General features: G+C 41.1%; 1 protein-coding gene across 2 annotated transcripts in view; it reads left to right on the top strand.

The window, feature by feature from the left end:
- The window catches only part of TNS3 (tensin 3), a 413,597-nt gene that overhangs the window by 29,209 nt on the left and 361,147 nt on the right, over positions 1-23,241 (top strand). Inside the window, exon 1 of one of the 2 annotated variants that reach the window (XM_050937639.1) lies at positions 18,326-18,751. The exons of the other annotated variant lie outside the window; for it this stretch is intronic. Within the exon in view, the coding sequence (XP_050793596.1) occupies positions 18,647-18,751 (105 nt within the window). The 5' untranslated portion in view covers positions 18,326-18,646. Of the gene's footprint in view, positions 1-18,325; positions 18,752-23,241 lie in introns of those variants that run through there. 2 annotated transcript variants of the gene reach the window in all.

The following is a 23,241-nucleotide window of genomic DNA, read 5'->3' as shown; positions in this document are numbered from 1 at the left end:
GTCAGATTATTTTTTATTATAATAATACCTTGCAGAAAAGTCAGATCTTAAAGGGCAAAGTACATAAGTACAATAGCAGTGGGGAAAGAGGCACGTAGGTTTGCCTGTCTGTCTAACTCAGTGTAAAATCCTAGTGGAGACAAAGCATAGGTATATTCTTAACCTCAGTGTAGTTAGTCAAAGTCAACCCTATACTTCTTACCTGAGAATCACATTAACTAGCTAGGTTACAGTAAAAACTGTAGTGCCTTATCTCCACTAGGATTTTATATTGAGATAGCTGTCTTGGTGTAAAATCTGTATTGATGTGATTTAGTGAAGACATAACCTTACTGAAGACTTAAAGAAACCGCCCAGAAACAAAAAAAAAAAACCCAACTCTCTAATGAAGACAAGAACAGGTAACGGGGTGAGTGTAACAATAATAAATTAACGTGGTTACAATGGCTCATCTGATTACTCTAGATAATTTAAATATATAGTGGTGGGTTTTTTTAAATGTTGGTTTATTTATATTAACATAGCACCTAGGAGCCCTAGTCATGGACCAAGACCCCATAGTGCTAGGTGTTGTAGAGACACAGAACAAAAAAAATACTCCCTGCCCCAAGGAACTTACAATCTACGTATAAAAGACAACATAAGCAGACAGACAGACAAGAGTACAAGGAAACAATGAGATGTCATTAGTCAGCTTGAAGGGCAATGGCGTCATTGCCATTGGTGTTGAGTTTGTTGTAGGCATTGTGGCAAAGCAGAGTTTTAAGGAGGATAATGAGGTAACTTTGGAAGTTTATGGGAAGCTCCTGCCAAGCATGAGAAACAGCATGAGAGAAAGCATGAAGGTGCTTGTTTGAGAATTTAGCAATTGGGTGATTGAGGCTGGCATCACTTGCCGATCAGAGATGACAGATGACATCTCAATAGTAAATGATAAATGATGGATAGGGTTGGGATAAGTTGGGAAGTGCCTTGAAAATGATGACAAGCAGCTTTTGCTTCATGTGTTAAAGATGGGGGTGCCAGCTGAGGGATTGAAACAGAAGTGTGACATGGTCAGAGGAACAGACTAGGAAAATTATTTGCACCTGCATTCAGAAAGGATATGAGTGGGGTAACCTTGCATTTGTCAAGACCAGAGAGAAGGATGTTGCAGCAATTGAGACACAAGATGATGAGAACCTGGACAAAGTTTTAGCTATGTGGATGGAAAGCAAAGGCCATATCTTAAAGATGTTATGCAAAAAATTATCTGCAAGATATAGACATTGCCTGGATGTGAGGACCTAGAGAGAATTCTGAACTGAAGATGACTTCCAGGTTATGAGCCTGAGTGATGGGCAGGATGGTGGTGCTGTCCAGTGATTGAGAAAGGAGGTAGCAAAAGGGGCTTGCATGGTGGAAGAGATGAAATTCTCTGTTTCAGCCATGATGAGCTAAACCAGAACTAGTTTCCCCCACAACCTCACCATTATTAGTTGGGTGATTTCTTGTAGGCATCCTAGTGTCAATAGCCATGGATACAGTAAAAGAATATGTGTAAAGGAGTATTTTTTAAAGAGGCATTTACTCTATTGCTTGAATTTTATGTAATGATTCCTTTGTGTCCTTTTCTTGTGTGAAATTGGGCCTGTGGAATGCTGAGCAATCTCAATCCCTAATGACATCAGTGGGAGCTCAGGGCACTCATCATTTTTCAGAAATCAAAAAGGCATTTGAGGAATGGGGCTGTATCCCACTGCCATAAAGGAATTTTAAAATGTAATTTTCTCTTTGGTTACAGTTCAAAGAAATCCTTTAGTAACCTAAGTTGATTCTCAAGATCTTTTCTTGCTACAGAGAACTGGACAAAAGATCCTGGCTAAAATTGCCTAGATCACTGAATATAACTGGGTGATCTATGTGCACAACTCTTGTTTATTTCTTTTTTTCCCATTCCCTTTCTTGTACCAGAGCATTAGAGATGACAAAATAGACTTGAGTTACTGTCTGCTGATTTAGGGGATGGAAAAACACCATTCTTCTTCCATAATCCCCCATAAAATATTTGCCAGGGAATCTTTATTTTTAAATATAAGAGCCACTGTGTTCAGTAATACTTCTGATCCCATTTGAACACCTGAGGTCCCAGATCATTGGCTGGGAGGGTTAATATTACTTTCAGATGTGTTTGTGTCTTGCATTTTGTTAAAAAGAAGAATGTCTTTTGAAATGCAAGCTTTTCAAGAAAAGAAGCAATCAAGCAAAACTACTAAAAGGCACAAAAGTATTATTTAACAAAATTTTATTTTTTACATAACAGGATCAGATCTTCTATGCCATAGAGGTGACTCAGATTGGAAAACAGTCTGTTTTAAAATGTTTAAAAGTTGAGTAAAGATATTACATTTCCTGTTACAAACCTATTTTATCTGCTTTAATTTATCTGAGTATTTCTCTCTCTATAGGTGTGTGTGAGCTGTGCACTCACACACACACTACCACCAATATCATGTATATTTCTTTTGCATATATTTTATGTATATATGGCTATAGGACAAATGTAAGTTTAATTCATTATATTGTATTCCCATCATTTGTCCTGTGTGTACACACACATTGTATATTCCTCATCTAAAATGCAACATTAGGAAAGAATTATCCCCTGCAGCATGTGCTTCACCAACATTAAGATGGTATCAAGACTTTTTCAAGAATTTTATGGTATGAGAGGAGGACTGCACAGATTCTGTCTATTAAAGCAACTATGTGGAAGATTCATGCCATTCATGCTTATATAGCATACGTTTGGCAAGAGCACCACAGTTACTGTCAGCTACTAATATTTTCTTTGGTGGAAAAAATGCATGAAAATGTGAATTCCAAGTTCAACTTCAGGGGGAAAAATCGAAGGGGCGGGGGGAAGCAAAATTGAAATAACCTATCCGAGGCAGGGAAATTGCCTTTATTTTGGGGTATAGGACTGCACTTAGTGAACAAATAATGGTCCTGGTTTTCTCCCCTCACAGCAGACAGGGAAGAAATCTCTGAAAGGATCCATCATCATTTGACTGGGATTCATTGTTTAGCTTTTTCTCCTGCCCACCAGGTGGGAAAAAGCCACAGACATGGCAGATTTCCTGATAACTCTCTGCATCTGGTTGGTAGCACCGCAACATTGGAGACATGCTGTGAAGGGTTCCATCTTGCTACAGCTGCCCCACGATGGCTCAGTGGAAAATATAAGACAGTATTTTCTCCTGTATACATGCTTTCTTCTGGCTCATCCAGTCTGCATCCTTTCCCCCAGAATGGACCCCAAACGTTTCAGAGAGGTGGTGTTCTCTGTAGGAAAAAGCAGCAAAGAATAGACTAACAGACGTATTGGAGCATGAGCTTTCGTGGGTGGGTATTCATCCAATACATGTTAGTCTATAAGGTGCCACAGGACTCTTTGCTGTATCATGTCTTGAATTTCTGCTTCCTTGTTTTGCTCAGGAGGTTAGAAATTGCTTAGCCTAACTCCTTGAAAAGTAGGAGCAGCTGCTTATAAACATGAAGTGCTACCTCAGTCTTACAAAAAAACCTCAAGGCATCCAAAAAGGAACAATGGACTTTCCAGCACAGGAAAATGCTTCAATTTGATGACCATTTTTCTAATATATCATGTTCATATTACGGTACACATTCTCTTGTTGCTTCCTTTGAGATATGATCTTGCAAAACTTTTATTTAGATAGACACAAATATGGCATTTATTGGTAAAACTTCATGCTGTTCAGCATTAAACCTTTGGGATATCTGCTCTTTTGCCTTTTGAAAAGGCAGAAGAGACAATTTTAGCTTTGGCTGAAGGATCCTGAAGAGGAAAGCTGTACTGTGTTTCATGGGGCTCTAAGGTATTCCTGCTAAGGAACATCATTGTATTGTGAATCTTTCATTGTCCTGTACTTTTGCTATAATAGCTGACCACCCCCATCACATTTCAGCATGTGAATCTTGCTGTGTAAATTCTTGTCATTTTAGCCCTGGGGGAGGAGGGGAGTTCTCTGTGCTGGCACTGTGTGTGTGGTCTGGAGTTTGTATCTCTACATCTACTCTCCCATGTGTATCCTGCACAACACAAAATGTCTGCAGCTAAATGTCATTGACAGTACCATTGCAACATAAGTTTGACATGTCCACATAACCCGCTCAACACTCTCCCGCCCCTGTGAGTTCTCCCTGTGACCTGCACAAAAAGCTTACAATAAAAGGACAGGTCCCTCTCCTGGCCAATGGGGTATACTGTTCCCAGAGCAGAAATGCCACCATATTAGATCTCTTCAAGTGTTGGTGGTTGGCTTTGCTCCTGCCACTTTTATCTGCTTTTGTCTTTATTCACTTGGAATTAAATTCACCCCTGTGCAGAAAGCCAGCAAGGCTTATTATTAATTATTATTATTATTTGTTTGGCAGCAGCCCTAGCCAATGGTTGAAGCCCCTGGGTGCTAGACACTATATATGCTTATAACAAAAAGTCCCTGTCCGCAAGAGTTTACAATCTAAGTTCATACATGTAAAGTGCTGGGTTGTCCCCAGCCCAGGAACGACCCACTGCCATATCCACAGTCTCTTTCCAGGCGCAGTTTTATTTTCCCAAGATAGGCAAAACACAAATTTGGTTCCTCAGCACACCCTAGGCTACAACTCCCAGGGGATTTTCCCAATTGCCTCTCTCCTGTTTCAGGGCCTCCCGCAGGATTCTTCTATGCTATTAACTGAGCCTCGCCTCCCAGTCTTTCTCTCAGGAGGCCCTTTTCCCCCAGCAGTTTCCCACTGCCCCTTCCCAGAATACTGTGGTAGCCTATCCCAGGGAACTCACTGTTGCTCTTGCTCCCTGCAGCCTCTGCCATCTCTTCCTTACTGACAGCTCAGCTTTTTATGGGGAACAGCTGTCCCCTCCTCAACTGCACCTAAAGAGTCAGACCATCCTGTTACAATGTCACAGAAGCCCCCAGTGAAGCTTCAGTAGTATATATGCCTTATGCTGGTCCTCTGCATGGGGTCGAATGCCTCTCTCGATCCCTTTCTTGCTTTTACATGGAATAAAACTACTTTGTATCTGTGTGAGTACACTCTCTTTATCTCCCTCCCTCACCTCATGTCATCTTCTATCTGTGCCCTAGTTTTGTGTTTGTCTTCCTCTTGATGTCCTTGCTTGATATTGGTGTTATAATACTGTACAAAGTATCTCCTTCAAACAACAAAATATGCTCAGTTGTGCATCAGAATGTGGTATGTATTCTTACCACCAGCGTGCCTCCAGTCTCTCTCTCTTTCTTTTCATTCTTAAACTGTGGAGGCATGAAAGCCCAGCAAATTATAACAGTTATTCAGAATAGTTTCCAGCAAGAGGATTGGGATGAGAATCCATCAGTGAGGCATCGCTTGCCCGCCGAAGGAGAATCCAGATGTTGAGGTATTCTGATGATAGCATGCATGTGTACTGGAAACTGATCTGCTATTACTGAAGTGTCATATAATTCACAGGGACTCCCAGTCAGACCAAAGCTATAAACAAGCTGGAAATATTTCATGTCCATTTTTATCATGTTTTAACTGATGCTGCCTGGGGGAGGTGGGAGAATTGAGGTGATGCCAGTCTTGTGCAGGACAGAATGGCTCAGTGAGCTGGGAAAAGGGAATGCTCCTAGTAGCCCACCTTACCACTGTTCCCCAGAGAAGCACCATGAGGGCTTCATTAGCACGTGCTGACAACTGCAGCATGTGCAAAGACCACCACACAGTGTCAGACAGACCACACACTCTTAGGGCTATGGAGCGTGGCTAAACATGCTTTCCAGGCTCCATGGGACAGAGCTCAACAGGATGCTAGGAAGAGATTCTGTCTTTCTGCTTTGGGCCCCGCTCTGTAGTAGGTCATGTGCGTAACGCTACATACATCTGTGTTAGCAAGACTGGAGCCTTCATGTAGTAGAAGTGAAGTGAGCCTTTGAACCTTCTTTACCTCCCCTCCCTCCAGCTCAATCAGGCAAACAGGACTCCTTCCATGGTTTAGAAAGTGCTTCAGGATCCACAGGGATGGAAGATCTTAGATGGATTGGAGGGAATCAATATCTTGCACTTCTGTAGTACATCTCATGTGAGGATTTCAAAACGCTGTACAAACATTCATTAATTAAACTTCACAGCCCTCACGCTGTGCTAGGTACACGAGTGTTATGTCAACTGCAAAAGAGGGGGAAATAGGAGCAGATAGGTTAAGGCCAGAATGGGGGGCCTAAAATTAGGTGCCTAAGTGGCCCAGTTTTCAGAGGTGCTGAGGATCTGCTGCTCCTGCTGAAGTCAACAATTCTCCTCTCTGAAAATTTAGATCACTTATTTAGTTGCCTGTGTATGGATTTAAGTGACGATCTCCAACTACCCACATTTGAAAATTCTGGCAATAGTAACTTGCCCTAGTGTGAGAGGGAGTCAATGGCAGTGCTAAGAATTGTGAAATACTCACTGCAAAGACACTTGTGCCTTGCTTCCTCCCTATTACAAAGCAATGTGGGCCACAAGCTGCTTTGATATAAGATGGTTAAAATTATGAGAGGTGTCTGGAACGCATTCTGGTTTCTCACGTCTCAGCTCTTCTGCAGTAGGATAATACCCACAAAGATTCAACAAGTATTTAAATGCTCATCCCTAAGTTTTCATAACTCATATTTCAATCCTTAGAATACTTTTTTCCAAAGCTACATTTTCAGAGAATACTGTGAACATTGAATAACACGAGCTTCTAGATTATTACACACAATGGTTTTTATTTTACTATATTATCTACTCTTTTTAAAAATAACTCCTAAATACAGACAAGTGAAATTGCAAACAGGAAAAACAGTCTGTATTAGAAACTGGAATGAATGTAAGTCTCAGGAGGTTGACCCCAATCTATCTTCAGTGACAACTGAACAAAGCATTACAAACTCACTCCCATATGGTGCTTACTATTTGCACTCAGTCGGATATCTAAACACTGAGACTGATCACTCGGCATTGCAGGAAAACTTCAGTGAGAGTTCTGAGGGCACAAGGAATGCAGGATTGGACTCCCTAATGTGAAGCTTTCCACGTGACCAAAGAAAAAATAAATTGCATAAGGAATGCATTATGTATGGAGGAGGCTATGTAGATCTATCTATCTATTTATCTATCTATCTATCTAATCTTATTCTGACCTATTACAAAGTCATAAATATGCACTGGCTCCTTCAGTGGAATTACTCCAAATTTATTCATTATAACAGATAAAAATCTGGCCCATTTTATATATCTACATTTTTGGATCTGTCTTATATATCCATATCTATCATATATTCAGCCTTGCAAAATTGTAAATGCCCTTTCATCTGGGTTGAGTAACATTTATTTCCAGAAGAGCAGAATATCTTTAGTTTCAATATGATCAATCACCATGATAAATGGCAAGCAAGAATGTTTTCTGGCTGGACTGGGGAATTTCATGGAAAATTTTACAAGTGTGTGTGTGTATAATAAATAACACACATAATAGTTTCACAAGTTAGAACTATCAGAAATATATTAAAATGGCCTTTGTGGAGAAATCTTTTGGTCAATTCTTACAAATGAGGCATTAACGTACACAATTGTCTCCTCCACCTGATCAAAAGCTGTCAAGCTTTTATTTGATTTATTTATTTATTTTTGCACTAAAGCCCCAACCCAGTAAGCCCTTTATGCAGAGGACTGATGAGAGAAACATCAATGGAACTATATTATGTTGGAATATGTGGTTCCATTACAATCAAAACACATGAAATCGAGACAATTTTGCTGGAATTTTGTTTTGAAAAATGGAGACTAAAATAATGTTGAAATGTTCTGTTTTGACATTTTCTAATGAAATATTTTGATTTTTCATTTAAAAAAAACTTGTTTTTTGTTTTTAATTTGGCACTATCTTATAATGCAAAATAGAAACAGGTGGCATTGAAATGAAACATTTTGATTTCAAAACAAAATGTTTTGAATGACCTGAAACAATTTTTTCCTCATAATTTTCCTTCACTAAGAATTTCAAAACTTTTGGTTTTCTGTTTTGATTTGGAATGAAGCTAAATTGTGAAATCTCAAAATCCTTCATGAAACAGAACTTCTATCATACTGCCTAACTTTACGCATGTGAATAGTTAATTCCAATAGGGCCACTCATATGCTTATAGTTGAGTATGTATCTAAGTGCTTTGCTAGCTCAAAGACTTAGTGCGTAGAATCAAGATTTACTAAATATCAATCTTCTGTTTACAAAAATCCTGAAAATGTGACACGATAGGCAGGACCAAGTAGTTCAGGATCATGTTGGAGGTGTTCTTGTGGCATTGGCAATTAAATGCACTAGGCTGCAATCCCACACTCGAGTCTGCACTAGCGGATTCAGTTGCAGGATGAGGGCCATGGAGTGTGTTCTGGGTATGTTTCAAAGTCTCATAATTTGGTGCGGGAGGAGGAAACCTTGGAAAATGAGGCAGAGTATGACTATCATTCTCCCCATTTCTGCAAAACTTGGTCATGTACATATTGCTGCAAATGAAGTGTAAACAAACTAAAAAAAAATTAAATTACATGGATTGTATTCGGGCCCAGCTTTTCTGATCTTACTCTAGTATGCTGGATCTCCTGTGTTACCAGAGAATCAGCTGGTGGCCAGTTTTGGGGGTCTGAAAGGGATTTTCCTCACTATGGCAAAACTGGCAAACTGCTGTGTGAGCTTTCTCATCTGGCACTTAACATCCAGGAGATCTGTTTTGGAGGGAATTTAAGTCACTTTCATGGGTTCTTGCAGGGTTGGTAGATTAGGAAGGTCCAGCTGATAACCCTAAACACAGAGAGTTTCTTGGGCATTGGTCCTGAGTGTTGGTTTCAGTATAACTGCACCTCTGAGTCCATCCTCCATGGTCTGCTCAAGCTCCCAGGCCTCTAGGCATCACATTTCTCTAGACAGACACCCACATCCCAGTGCCTGCTGATCAAGATTTTAGGCTGTAGTCCCCTTGATCTGACTGTGGTGATTCTTTCTTCTCCCACATGTCTGACAAACACCCAGCCCTGTGCTCTTTAGTTTCCCTCCAAGGACAATGACAGTGTTCTTACCAGTGACCAGACAGCCTTCCTAAACAAAGTACCTTAATTCAAGGATAAAAAAGCAGACAGAAAATTTATAAAAACAATAAAAGGATCTGCATGTGTAGTAAATGTACCAGAAGTCACCCATCAATCCTATGGGGACCCAGGCACATTCCAGTGTTTCCAAGCCTTCAATGGGTTGGCCTCTCCTTGGACAAAAGTCTTGTCTGTTTGTTGAATCAAAATGAAGGGCCCCAAATCTGTTTAAACTCAGACTTCATATACTTTTTTCTCCCAGTCTCCTGAAAATAGATTAAACCAATCCCTCTCCTATCCCCTCCCTAGGTGTTTAGGCTTCAAAGGCTGGTATTTGCATAGCTAACCTTGGAGTTTTGCATTAATCACACAAATACACATCACCTATATTGGTACAAAGGGTGATGACTATTCTGTGACTCAGACCATCTGGCCTATCTCAATATAATGACTTTTTGTGGTTCTCATGATTTTAGCATAGAATATAATAATCTCAGAGTAGGCTTGTGTTCATCAAGTCTGCCACACTGAGCATGGCAGGTGAGGAGGTGTGCCTCTGGATCTGGTGGAGATATGGCATGTACCTGGTGCAGTTCACTCCCCTCCCCAAGACTTGCCTCATCTGCAGAATGAGGAAGACCCTGGCCTGCATCTACCTCAAGTACACCAGATTGCTCCTCCAGAACCTTCTACTGCATTTCTCCCTGCACCTTCTGCTCTATGCACGCCATATCTGTGGCCCTACAAAGTCATCTCCTCCTGGCTTTGGCAAAGGTGGCTGTCCACTACATCAGGAGGAGGATACTGGATGGGGAGGTGCTCTGCGACTGTGGTTGTCTATTTTCACTCCTCACTCAAATCATGTGACCCTCACTCCCTTTCCTGTGTTATGATTTGTTGTCCCCCATATTTACTTGGGATCTAGGTTCAGTAACTCCTCCCCTTAAGGCTGGGAGGACAGACCTTCAGATATGGGAAGGCTTGCACCTGCCCATCCCGAGATTCTCAATAGGTGGTACAGATATGGCTCTCTTCATCTCAACTCTCCTTTCTCTGGTGAGGAGGGCAGAGGGGGTCAAGGTGCAGCCGGGGCATAACCTTAACTGTTAGGCTCTCTTAGGCTTTTTAATGTCATGTACTCATCACCCATAGCTCCCCCATGTGTGAGGGTACTATGCAGCAAGGAAGCCTCATTTCCAGTGCCTCCTACTGGCTTGCTGCCTGTTGTGAGATTTTTCCCTCTGGCCCTACAGTCCCTGTCTGCAAAAAAAATTCTTCCTGTTCATACCCAGCTGGGCTTCATTATCAGTTAAGCCTGGCTCCCCAGCCTGGTATGTTGTCTTCTCAGGCGTACACTAGCCCATTCAAAGTCTGTGTGGGGAACACACCCCATCACAGGCTTATAGTACTTCAAGGGCCTTCGTTCAGACTGCATTGAGACAGTCTTGGGTGGTTTACCTCAGTTAGATATTAATTGTTTAATTAAGTTGCAGCCTCCAAATTTAATCAAATTTTGGCATTTACCTCTGATTGCTTCCATGACCATATCAAGCATCCAGTCACATAAACCTTAATCCTGCAAAAGACACACAGTGTGACTTCGCTAACATTAGTAGTCTCACTTGAAGGCTATTCCTGAGAACATCTTTGCATATAGCATGAGTGTTTTTAGATTAGGGGCCCATATCATAACATGTGGACTTGTTTCTTGATTCCATGTGTGGCAACTTCTCTGTGCAGTGTTTTGTCTCTTCTCTCCACTGTCTAAGGCTGTACGTATTCCCTAAGATTTGGTAACCATATTGGTGATTTACTTTATATGGTGTGAGGATCACTGAATTTTTGTCATTCACAAGATAATGGGGCCCATAAAGACTTCAACCCTTGAAAGCCCAGTAAAGTGCCTTCATTGAAAAGCAGGGTGAGGGATCCTCCACAGGGCTTGGCAATTATTTAAAGCAGGAAATGCTTCTGAAAAAGGGATGTTTTAACCATCTTTTTAGCAGTGGGAGGGTTGGGGTGAGGGATCAGAAAGAGGTTATATGTGGTAGTGTTTCTTCTATGGAGTTTATTGCATTCTCTGAGTGTGCAGCTCCTATAGACTGTTTCTCATTTGCCACTGCAGATCAATTATTTGCACATCTCTTTTCTGAAGGCAAGCTACAGAGACCAGCCAAGTTTGGTGGTGAGTAATGCAGACCTGGCAAAGATGAAAACTGAGTCACCTGCAAGTATTTGGAATGCTGAGAGCACAGTGGGGCTGCTTAACAGTTCAAAATCTCTAGCGCCTGTCAAATGAAAATGTTACAGCAGCTGGGGACCATTTCCTGGTATTTCATTGCTGGTTTTTTGCAGTGGGGGAAAGACGCCTGGAAAATATTAAATGGATCCCTGAGGGCATATTGGAAAAAAATCAGCAGTTTTGCAGACAATAGTCAGCTATTGCGTGGCTGTATATTTTTATTGGAAATCCACCATGGTTATGTAATGTTTTCTTTCTTTGGATTTAAGGTATTTCAAAAGGTATGTTTTCTGATGAATCCTTTCATCCTTATAACACACTAATTTTTAGATGTTTGTTCTTACTCTTTGTGAGTGGCTAAAATGATTTTAAATCAAACAAACTAGTAAAGATCTAGGTTTACATATGCAGTTTGCTTTGCCCTTTCATGACTGAGTCCCACTTTAAGGTTGCCACAAATACAGGGTATGATTGTGAGTTTGTGTATTTTGACGGGGTTTGTGTGTGTGCCTGTCTTGGGGTATGAGAAGTACTCATACAAAGCAGTAATGAGGGCATAATTAGAAGTGGGGAGCAGTGAGTTTGAATTTTAAGAGAGCCTCTTTCCCTTCTAACCTTTCCATGCATGTTCACAGGGATTATAAAACACGTGTTTCTCCATGTCTGTTCATTTTGTTTTCCAGATGCAGCAAGGCTGCCAAATTGGCCACATCTGGCTGTCCTTTCACAACCTCCCACATTTTCAGCCATGAGGAAGAGAATAGCACCCTTTTGTACAGCGCAGGGAACTGTCTGTAGATAAATAACAGTTTAAGGACACTATGACTAGAACTGGGCAAATAACAGCTTTTTGGTTCTCTGGCAATTGCAAAAAAAAATAGGTGTTTGGGGTTTTTTTTTCTGACTTAAACAATTTGGCAAAATCAGCACAAGTTCACATGCTATCTGTGTTACCAAATCTGCACTTCTCACCAAAAAAAAAGTTTTGATTAAAAAATTTCACATAGTTGTAACTGTGACTGTTTATCTTTCTAATATAATGAGAAATCAGCCCCTTTGGAAAAAACTCAGGGCTGATAGTTAAGGCTTGTTTAGTACAGGGGGAGAGGTTAAGAGAGGTGGTGGAGGGAGAGAAAAATCGGTCTGTGTTGAGGTTCCTCTTGAAGTTTAAAGCTTGTCTAACTCCACGTCCAAGCTAACCTGAAGAGATTGGGTTATGTCCTTTCCTTGGGTTCAGTTTGTGAACCAAATGCTGCAGGATTGCTGTGATCCTGGCTAAGTGCAGTACTTAGCTCTGGGTTGGGTTGGTTGCTTTAGCTTCCCCCTTCTAGATGGAGATCAGCATGGTTTTGATAAGAACTTCCATGATGAGAGGGACAATCTGTGCTACTCCAGATATGAGTGGGAGAGGGGAGGCACATAATGAGTATTTGGGATGATTTCCTGCCGCCTTCTTCATCTTAAACAAAGAAGGAAAAGGGGAGGAATCAGTTGTATTTACCACCCTATCCCCTGCTTGCTTTGTATATAGAACACCCCTGAGTAATATGTGTGAAAGTGTTGCTTGCTTGGGTGCCTGTGAAAAGGCAGGCTTAGAAAGAAAAAACAGGCCCAAATAAATGAGGAGTAAAAGTGTAATGACATCGGTGGAGATACACCAGTATAAAATTAGTGCAAGTGAGATTGAAATCAGACCTGCTGTACTGAGGTTGGAATACAGTTGGAGAAGATTGTGTGTAACAAACACTGTTGAGACAAAGTGGATATAATTTACCTGAACTTCTGGAAAAGTATTAAAACCAGTACGGACCCTACACAGATGGTCAGTAAATATGATACATTTATTGGCATGATTGCAGAAAATTTGTTGCTGGTTTATCTCCAACTGAAGTTATTTGGAACAGATAGGGCTCAGCATATTCAAGCCAGTGTTTAGCACCTTGAAGGACAGAACTGTTGGTTTCTTCATTTGCCTTGCTACTTACCTCAGTGGGGCTGAGGTGTCGGTTAACTAATGTTTGTACTGGCTGTTGAAAAATGTGCACTGTTCTACAAGTGTTGAGCATTGCTGGTATTTCTGTCTAGTTAGTAGCTCTAACCATTACAGCCAGTGATGCCCCATGCAAAACACTTTTAACTGAGCTTTGTTGTCTCATAATAAATCATAGTTTGATTTCTCACATTTAAGGTTCATTTTCTTCTGTGCCTTGCCAGAATGAATGACGTGCCATTTTTTTTCCTCAAAAGGAGTAATTTCTCTCATGTTCAAAGAATTTGTAAAATAAAAAATAGTCTCAAATATTTATTGCTATGGTTAGTTGGCGTCTTTTTGGCAGCAGGACAGTAGAATAACAAGACTGCTTGATGCTGAGGGCAGTTCGGTAGATGAGGAACAGAAGGCTGAGAGTGGCACAACCCTGAGAAAATGTGAGAAATTTAGGACTTGTTCCTGCTCCCAGTGAAGGCAATGGCAAAAATCCCATTGGCTTCAATGAAAGCAGTATGAAACCATAAAAGAATTCTGAATTGCTGCCGTGCCATCCATTTTTCTTTCTAGATGCTCCAGCACAGAAGCAGGGCTATTAAATACAATTCATTCTTGAGATGCTTGGTAAGAATAATAGTACTGCAAAGGAAAAGTTTATTTTGTTGAATAATCTCTCCCCCAACAAATGATTTACTATAATTTCATTAACGACTCCAATCCAGTGCATTTCCTGGAGAGTTAATGGCAGGCTCAGTGCTAATGATCCTCTGCTTTGCCTCAGGCCATTAGCTCTCTCAGTTGGTCATTATTCTCCAGGAAGTGACCTGGGCTTCGACCACAATTACTTAGTTAATTTGAATTCATTGTGCATTAGAGCTTTGGTGTTTAGTGTCTGACTTCCCCCACCCTCATTCTGTTTTTGGTAAGGACAAAGTTGGAACCCTTCCTAAACTGTATCAGCATTGGAGGAATATTGAATAGTTAAGTAAATGCATGAAAGCAGGAAACTCTGAACAGTTTTTTTTAAAGAAGCAGCAACTCATCAGCAACATTGTCCAGCTGTCATATAAATATAAGTACATTTGACTATTAATATTTCCTTTAAAATTTACACACCTGGCTACCTTGTTATAAGACCACGAGCCTGACCCTGTACCATGCTGAGCAACCTGAACTCCTGCTTTACAGGAGTTGAGGGCCTGCAGCATCTCACAAGAGAAGCTCAGCACCTTGTAGGAGTAAGACCTAAATCTAGATCTCCTGCACTCTGTGTGCTTTGCTTTTTAGGTAATCATCTGTGTCTGTTTGGGCCCAGATGCCATAATTGTTCGCTGAGCTGCACACACGAGCTAGAGAGCATAGAACTCACGTTTGCTGGCTCCCGAAACAACCTTTGTTGTTATCTCTGTTAGCTTCTGTTAGTTGTAGGAAGGCTTAAATGGCCTCTTTTTAGGGTATATGTTGGAAGGTGAGTTGCTCACAAACATTTGGGGAGTTTCCATCTAGCAAAGGGCGATTGTAGTATGTGGACATGTCAGTCAGTACTTTGTAGCTATAGCTACGTGTAAGCAAGTGAAACCCATGCTTACACCTCATTGGTCTCTGTCCCACTTTAATGGCTGGACTATGTAGAGGTTTATAAATCTGATAGTGGCTTTGAGCTAAGATGAATGGCTCTTTTAGCATAGACAACGAAAGCTCATGGTTTTAGATCTGTGGGTTTCAGGTTTAATCCTTGCTGCAGACAGGGCTGTGACATTATATTCAGGTGATGTCTGAAACTTGGGCATGGTTCACTGAGGTTTGCTAACCTTATGGCAAAACTAAGCCATCGTTGGTTGGTGGCTGGGCCAATTTGTAGTGTTGCCAAAGTGGTAAAAACAAATGGAAGTGAAAACTTAATTGAAATAAGATGGTAGAAATTACTTCAGAGGGGGTCAGTACTACTTTAGCTGCACTATAAACCACATATCATTAGTTACTTGGTAGGGAATTTAAATTGCTACATTGTCAACTAATTTTACTGAGTTTGAGTCTTCCCTCACAAAAGCTTCCCCCCACCCTTGTTCATCTAACACATTAGGGCAGAGGTGGGCAAGCTCCAGCCCGCAGGACCCTCCTGCCTGGCGCCTGAGCTCCTGGTCCCGGAGGCTAGCCCCGGACCCTCCCCTGTTGCTCCACCTCCCCCACAGCCTCAGCTCACTGTGCCACCAGTGCAATGCTCTGGGCAGTGGGGCTGCAGAGCCTGGCCTGACCCAGTGCTCTGAGCTGTGCAGTGGCTTGGCTGGCTCCAGGTGGGTGATGCGGCTGTAGCACCGCCAGCCACTGGTGCTCCAGGCAGCGTGGTAAGGGGGCAGGAAGAAGGGGGCGTTGGATAGAAGGCAGGGGAGTTCGGTGTGATGGTCAGAGGGTGGGGGTGTGGATAGGGGTCAGAGGGTGGGGAACAGGGGGGTTGAATGGGGATAGGGGTTCTGGGGGAAGTCAGAAAGGGGGAGTGGGATGTCGCAGTGGGGGGGCAGTCAGGGGCAGGAGTTTCGGAGGCAATCAGGGGACAGGGAGAAGGGGTGGTTGGATAGGGCAGGGTCCCAGGGGGCAGTCAGGAATGAGAGGAAGGGTTGGATGGGACAGTGGGAGGAAGTTAGGGTGGGGGTTCCAGGGACAGGGAGTGTCGGGGGTTGGATGGGGCAGAAGTTGGGGGGGCGTTAGGGGGTGAGAAAAGGGGGAAGGGGAAGCGGAGCAGGAGCCGGGCCACATTTGGCTGTTTGAGGAGGCACAGCCTCCCCTAACCAGCCCTCCATACAATTTCCGAAACCTGATGTGGCCCTCAGATCAAAAAGTTTGCCTGCCCTTGCATTAGGGCCTTCTTCATTTGTGGTAAATGAGACTGGATGTTCTTTGTCAGCCTAAAGAATCCCAGCTGAATTGACTCCAGCTGACTTGATTGGACAACTCAACAGTTAGTTGAGGGGGTTGACTTGGAGTATCATATAGACGTGACCTCCACATATATATTCCCATAATCGCATTTCAATCAATTTGAGGATAAGGTTAACTAAAGATTTTTGGTCCCAAAGAAGTTTCACAAGAAACTTGGTTAATTTCATTACTATGGTATCATACAATCAAGTGCCCCATGATCTGGGTCTTCCCGTGGCTCCGTGTTTATGTCATACTCCCCGTCAGTACCTGGGCTGGGCCAGGGAAACTAATGATCCAACCAGCAGACCAAATTCGGTGATGAGTCCTAGTCACGTGCGACCTGAGGGGTGTTTCACATATGCTAAGAAAGAAGCACTTACACAGTAACCATTTTTTCCATAATCTTAGATTTGAATAATACTTTACTAAAAAAAATTCCAAAAACAAACAGAAAAACAACCCACCCTTTTTGACCTTGCCTCCTTCAATCTATTCCTTGTCTGGTACCAGTCCCCTTTGGGGATTCAGTCTGTGTGACCAGAACATGCAAGTTACAAGAAGGGAGACTTTGAACACCTATTTTCACTGCATAAGTCGTCACAGAAACTGCCCCAGTGTACTTTGCAACCCCACCTTGACAAACAGTCAACACGTAAATGAGTTCCGACATCTGGTGGAAAGTCCAAATTGCTGTTAGAAAGTTTCAAAGGGGCCCAAGTGCCCAACACATACGGTCATATTTATCTCTGTGGGGATGCTGGACTCACTTAAGCAAAACACATGATATTCAGAGAATGTCTAAGCAATTATATTATGCCTGGAGTCATTTTATGAGGTGTGAGGCTCAGTGACTTGAGCTACCTTACAGAAGCATACAATGCCTAGGACAATGGAGCTCAGAACTCAGGGCTTCTAGGCACTATTGCAAGCCAAATAAATAGTAATCGTGATACAAAGCCGTTGAATAGGATTTTTTTAATGAATAAATGAAAGAAAAGTTATTTTGAGCTGAGCCCTTAAATGAAAAATTTCAGTTCAATTCAAATGTTTATAAATGATTAATTTATAACCTTTTCTGGCAGACGGCATTGTGGGAAGGGACGAAACTAATGGCCTGTTTTAAGACGGTGTTGTTTTGACATAGAGTCAAACATTATTAGTTTTGGAAATATATCACGAAGTCCCACCACCATTTAGTTACAATCATCTTTATGGTATTGGAAAGTCTCAAAACTTGAATTAAACTTCACAAAGCTCCAGAGAGGTGGGGAAGTATTGTATTGTATGTTATCCTTATTTTACAAAGGAGGAAGCTGAGATACAGAGAGACTACAGACCAGATTTTCAAAAGAACTTAATCAAGTTTGAGTGCTCAGCTTTAGATACCTATGTCCTGTTTGATTTCAGTGGCAGCTGCCAGCACTCAGTGCCTCTGAAAATAGGCTTTGTTTTCTAAATCTGGGGATCCAAAAAATTAAGACCTCCAAAATTGCATTCCTTTTTGAAAATTTGATTGGCACATGATCATGCTTGTCTTTGGCAGAAATGGAAATCAACCCCCTTTCTCTGAGCTCCCAGTACTTTGCCTGAGCCACATGACTATCCTTCCTCCCCATTAGCAGCTAGCATCATTTTGCAGGCAGGAAAAGTAAGTTATGTTAAAAGCCAAGGGGAATTAATTAATGTACACAGGCAGAGAGACTACACAAAGAAGCAGGAAATTCCTCCCTTTCTAAAATTGTGCTTTCAAAGTCCTTCTTAGTGTCGACTTTAAATAACCATTATTTGCTCTCGAGTTACTTTGGTATTATCAGCTTGCCTTAGTGACAGATTGCTGGATAGCTGTCTTTTCTTCTTTCCAAAAGGAGCACACCCTTCAAAACAGACTGTTTTCCAAGTTATTAGTTTCCCTGTTATTGTATCCATACCATTCAGTGATCCAAAAACCCTCCCACCAGGATAGGAAAGGCTAAGTTTCCCCAGCTGGAAACACAGCTTTAGACACTAGCACTCCTATTTGTTGTCCCAGCCTCAGAGGGGGCACAATGTGGCCAGCATGGGATTCTGATAAGAAAAGGGAAAAGGCAGAAAGGCAAGGACTTTGAGAACAGCAGAACCAGTGACGGCAAAAGGGCTCCAGCTTGCCTCAGCTCCAAGAAGTAAAAGGTCAAGTACAGGCAGGTTTTGGCTCACATTTGGATATTGTCTCTCAGCAAAGGGTCGCAGGTTCAAAGCAATCTTGGGGCTGCTTCTTTACAAAGAGAGCAGAGAGGTGGAGTTGATGGGTCCCATTCACTGAACTGGATTAAAGAGGCTGAGGCTGCAGATATATCAGGTGCCAACAGTGCCTGATGGGCTGTAGAGTAAGTGTGGCTTGCCTGGGGAATGAATTTTGCACAGTACCACTGGATCATCATCATCATTTGATACAAGACGAGGCTGAGATCATGATTCAGGTATGTAGAATCTGTATATAAATCTGAGTAATGAATATAGCCGAGGCTGGGGGTTGAGGGGAGAGAACAGGAGACTGCCAGATTACTTTGTGCTCCCAGCACTGTTTAAAGCTGAAATTGTCCTTTATTTCTAACTCAGAGATTCTATAGTCTGCACATGATTTATTAGTATGTGGTTCTGTACAACAAGGTTGGGTGTGTGCAGCAAATGTGTTTTAATGAAAGAAAACAGAGAAGCCCTGCCAAAGTCAGAGGTGCTGAAATCTATCCCGTTCCCTCCATTATGTCTGTACATAAAGAAAAAAAAATCCATTTTAGTATTGAGTAGTCAGGGTCCAAACTCACAAATATGAAATCTACAAGAGAACTTCTTTAATCCATAGTAACCACAGGAAGACACATTGTGGGTTTCCAAATTCTGTGGTTTAGTGACTAAACAAAAAGGCAATTAAAAGACCCCCAGGAATATTGCATAAAGCAACCGTACTGTTATACAAAGCAATACATTAATGGCCATTGTATCTGTGATTGTGGTAACTTGAGCATTGTGGAAGCATGTCATTCATTGTAACTATATGATCACCTGCAAGGCAAAAGTTGCAAGCAGCAAATACGTGTATTCAGTTTGGCTGTGGGCCAGTTGCCTAGTTACGGAAAACAGCTTGTCAGTTGGCTGATGTATGAACACCAGAGAATATGTGGATAACAACCATCATTTAATTCGTTCATAACATTTAATAAAGCGAAAGGTTTGGGCATGCTTGTGTGTCCTTTGATTTCTTTTCTATGTGCTTTGTAACTGTTATTGATGAATTCTTGGCAGTGCATCTGCCAGTTTCAGTGGAGTTCCACTGGCATAAAACTGAACCCAGTGGTACATTTGGCCCACAATCTCTTCAGCTATTCAAGATTATATTTTTAAATGAAAGTGTATTTGAATTGCAATAGATTTGTGTGGAAACTAAGGCAAGAATAACTGTAAATACAAATGGGTGGATCATTTTAGATTACTTCACTCCACTTCAAACTTTTTTGTGAAAAAGTTTGTTTAGCTTTTTTGAAAAAAAATCATTTTTGTGCTCCCCTTGACTTTCTGGATTTGGACAGGACTGGAAGGGAAAGCACCAATATTTCGGAGGACAGGGTTATTTCTCAGTAGTTCAGGCACAATTAGGTGCTGGAAATACCAGGAGTCTCAGTAGAAATCTTGTTCTTAGGAGAGTTTCAGCCCAACTTTGCAGGTTCTAGAGATTCAGAGAGGATCCATATTTTTGGTTTACTAACCACATTAACATTCTGAAACTTTGAGGATTGCAGAGTAGCACATCTTCTCCCATTGCTTCTTCATGCCTTCTTCCATGTCACTCTAGAAGGTATGTCTGCACTGCAAATGAAAGGTGTGATGGTAGCATGGGTTGGCATACCTGTGCAAGCTTTATTCTACCGAGCCTGGATAACAATAGTAGTGTAGGTATGGTGGATGGGCTGGTAACCAGGGGATATACCCAAGGTCCCTGGAGGTCTCTCTGTCTCTCCTGTTAAAGCTGTGCTACAGTGTATAAATAATCAAATAGTCATTGGAGCAGGGACTTGAACTTTGGCCTATCTCATCCTAGGTGAGTGCCCTAACCACTAGGTGATAGTCCTTCTCATTTGCTTTCCTTAGCCCAATGACCATTCATTGTCATTATGATTTGCCCCTATGAAAGGTAATGAATAGTTATTGGTCCAGGAAAAGAGCGCTCTTGAGGCCAGGAAGGAATTTCCCTCCAGGTGGTATAATATTGGACAAATGACCATCATATGTAGTATGGGCTGATTCTTTTTCTCTCTCATGCCACAGGAGCCTTCACCTGAAAATCACACTTTGATGCAGTAGGAAAAAACATGGGACTAGGAAAAATTGTGTTAAATATTTTTTTACACGTGAAATTATCTAAAAGGGGCTTTGTAACACAGGGGCTAAAATATCTCCAACAGATCAGGACAGAATTTAGATGCCATTCCTTGAGATGGTTTCATCATAGTATCATGACATTTAGATCTCTTGCATGACACAATTGCTGCACTTGACCTTCAGAGAACCCAATCTACTCCTCCTGGACAGGAGGCAGAGCTGAACTCTAGCATGATCCAGTCTACTTTAATCCTTGTGGTCTTGAGCATATACTAAGTGTTTACTGTATGGTTAAAAATTTACAAGTCTTCTGGTTGCACCTGCTCAGTAGTGACTTATTCACCCACGAAAGCTTATGCTTAGTCTATAAGGTGCCATAGGACTCTTTGTATGTATTGTTTGTGTATTGATTTTAATCCTTCTCTTCCAACAGGATGATGTTCAATTAAATGACTACCTGAATTGACACTACTTCTGGCCATCCTTATAAACATTTTGGTTATGACTGTAACTAATTAACATCACCCTACTATTTGCAGTATACTTTAGGTATTTCCGATATGACTGTACAGAAGTGCCATGACTATTGCTGTAGCATTATCTGATGGCAAAGTCATGATTTTAAAGTTTTAGGTTTTTTTAAGAATGGCCCAATATTGTATATCAATTATGTATTGCCCAAGCCTCTTCATGGTGTTTCTAGGTTCAACTTTGGCCATATTGTATGCTGAGCAAAGCCTTTTGATGTCTTTGTAGTTCAAGATTAATACTACTCATAGCAACTCAAGGGAGAAATTGTCTGATTAAAAAAAGCCTCAGAAACCTTCTAGTCTGCTCCTCACAGCTGAGCTGAAGTCAAAATTTGAGCTGCAAGGAGGTTACAAAGGTTTGTATTTATCAGATATCGTCCTTGGCCCATGCACCTGAGGTTGACAGCTGTAACAGCCACAGGTCCTGGTACATGCTATTACTTACCTGTAAAATGTCATTGGGAAAATTCTGACTGGTGTTCAGGACCATAATGTTTAGTGAAACAGAACCATGCTACGGACAATTTGCATTCCATTTAATTAATATGCCTCTCACTTGCATGTTCAGATATAGGAGACTAATGGAACTATTTATTGTAACTTTTTAAAAGCAATTTCTTCTAAATCATTTTCCTTTCATTTATGCATAGCTTTATTTCCTTCTATTGCTATTTTCTTGTCCATCTCACTTTCATTCCTTTTCTTCACAGGTCAAACAATATCAATATTAACCATTTACATCCTTGGTTCAGAAAATGGTGAGAAAATGAGCCAGAAGCTAAGGAAGGAAAAATGTAGACTTGGGTTTAATGAAGAATTTTTAATACTGGGTCTGATTTTGATATTTTATAGTATCATTTGGGAACTATTCAATTTAAGTCAGTGGAATTACACTGGTATAAAATCATCTTGAATTAGATCAGGTTCAATATGAGATATCAGTTGGATTAAATAGTAGGTGCTGGTTGAAAGTTTTCTGACATAATATTTTTCAACTGGAAAATGCCAGTTCATTTAAAGCATAATGTTGTGCAGAAATGTTTCTGTTTTGACTAAAATTTTTCTTGAAAAATGGAAAAAATGTGTTACAGTAATATCAAAATATTTCGTTTTGACTTTTTTTAATTGCATGTTTTTTCCCCATTTTGAAACAACTTTTCATTTCTTTTTTTCCTTCATATTTTATATAATATAAAATAAAGTCCAAATCAGAATGAAACTTTTCGATTTAATCAAACTGGAACATTCTGATTAACTCAAAATGAGATCTATCTATCTTTCTTTTCTTGAATAACATTTAATAGGAAACTTTGAATTTTCTTTTTATTCTATTTGAAACAGATTTTTTTTTTAAATATCACAGGTATTATGTGAAGCAGAAGACCTGGTTTCCACCTAGCTCTAGAAGTAACAATAATGAATATTTTCAGTACATTTCACCCAGAGATCTCCAAGTACTGTATAGAGGTGGAAGAGTATTGTTATGGCAGGACTCACCAGATGGCATCATTACACGTCTTATAGGTTATTTTTCTGAGCATGCAGACAAAGTACAGTTCTTGGAGAAATTATGTATTTTAGGGATTTTTGTGTGATCCAGGTTCTTTTAAGGGAGCTGCAGCAAACAGCCAGATCTCTCTCACTAGAGTCAATTCTTGGGGCAGAGCTGCTTCCTGGGACCTGGGCGTTGGTGTTTGGACTGAGTTACTTGAAAGAGGCTTTGCCTGCATGTAGTTTGCGAGCACATTGTTTAAGCACCAGTGTGTATAGGGTGAAAAAACAAGTTAGAGTAAGAACATGCCCAGAGGCCAAGTCACTGATTTTTTTTCTCCAATGGCAAACTGACCTGCATGGTCCTAACATCTGCCATCAGTCAGCAAAGGGTTGACAACATTATTCTAGTGTTACAGATGTGGAAACTTAAATGCAAAGAATGGTGGTTGGTGGTAGAAAAAGAAATAGAATCCAGGTCATCTAGCCCTTAGTCCAGTGCCTTATTCGTTGGGCCATGTTACTTCCCTGATGGGTAGTCCTGCAAAATGTGAAGAAAGGGGTCAAGTCAG

The sequence above is a fragment of the Gopherus flavomarginatus genome, chromosome 2, assembly GCF_025201925.1.
Source record: "Gopherus flavomarginatus isolate rGopFla2 chromosome 2, rGopFla2.mat.asm, whole genome shotgun sequence".
Classification (NCBI taxonomy): domain Eukaryota; kingdom Metazoa; phylum Chordata; order Testudines; family Testudinidae; genus Gopherus; species Gopherus flavomarginatus.
The sequence above is the reverse complement of the archived record's forward strand: the minus strand, read 5'-3'. Positions and strand labels throughout refer to the sequence as shown.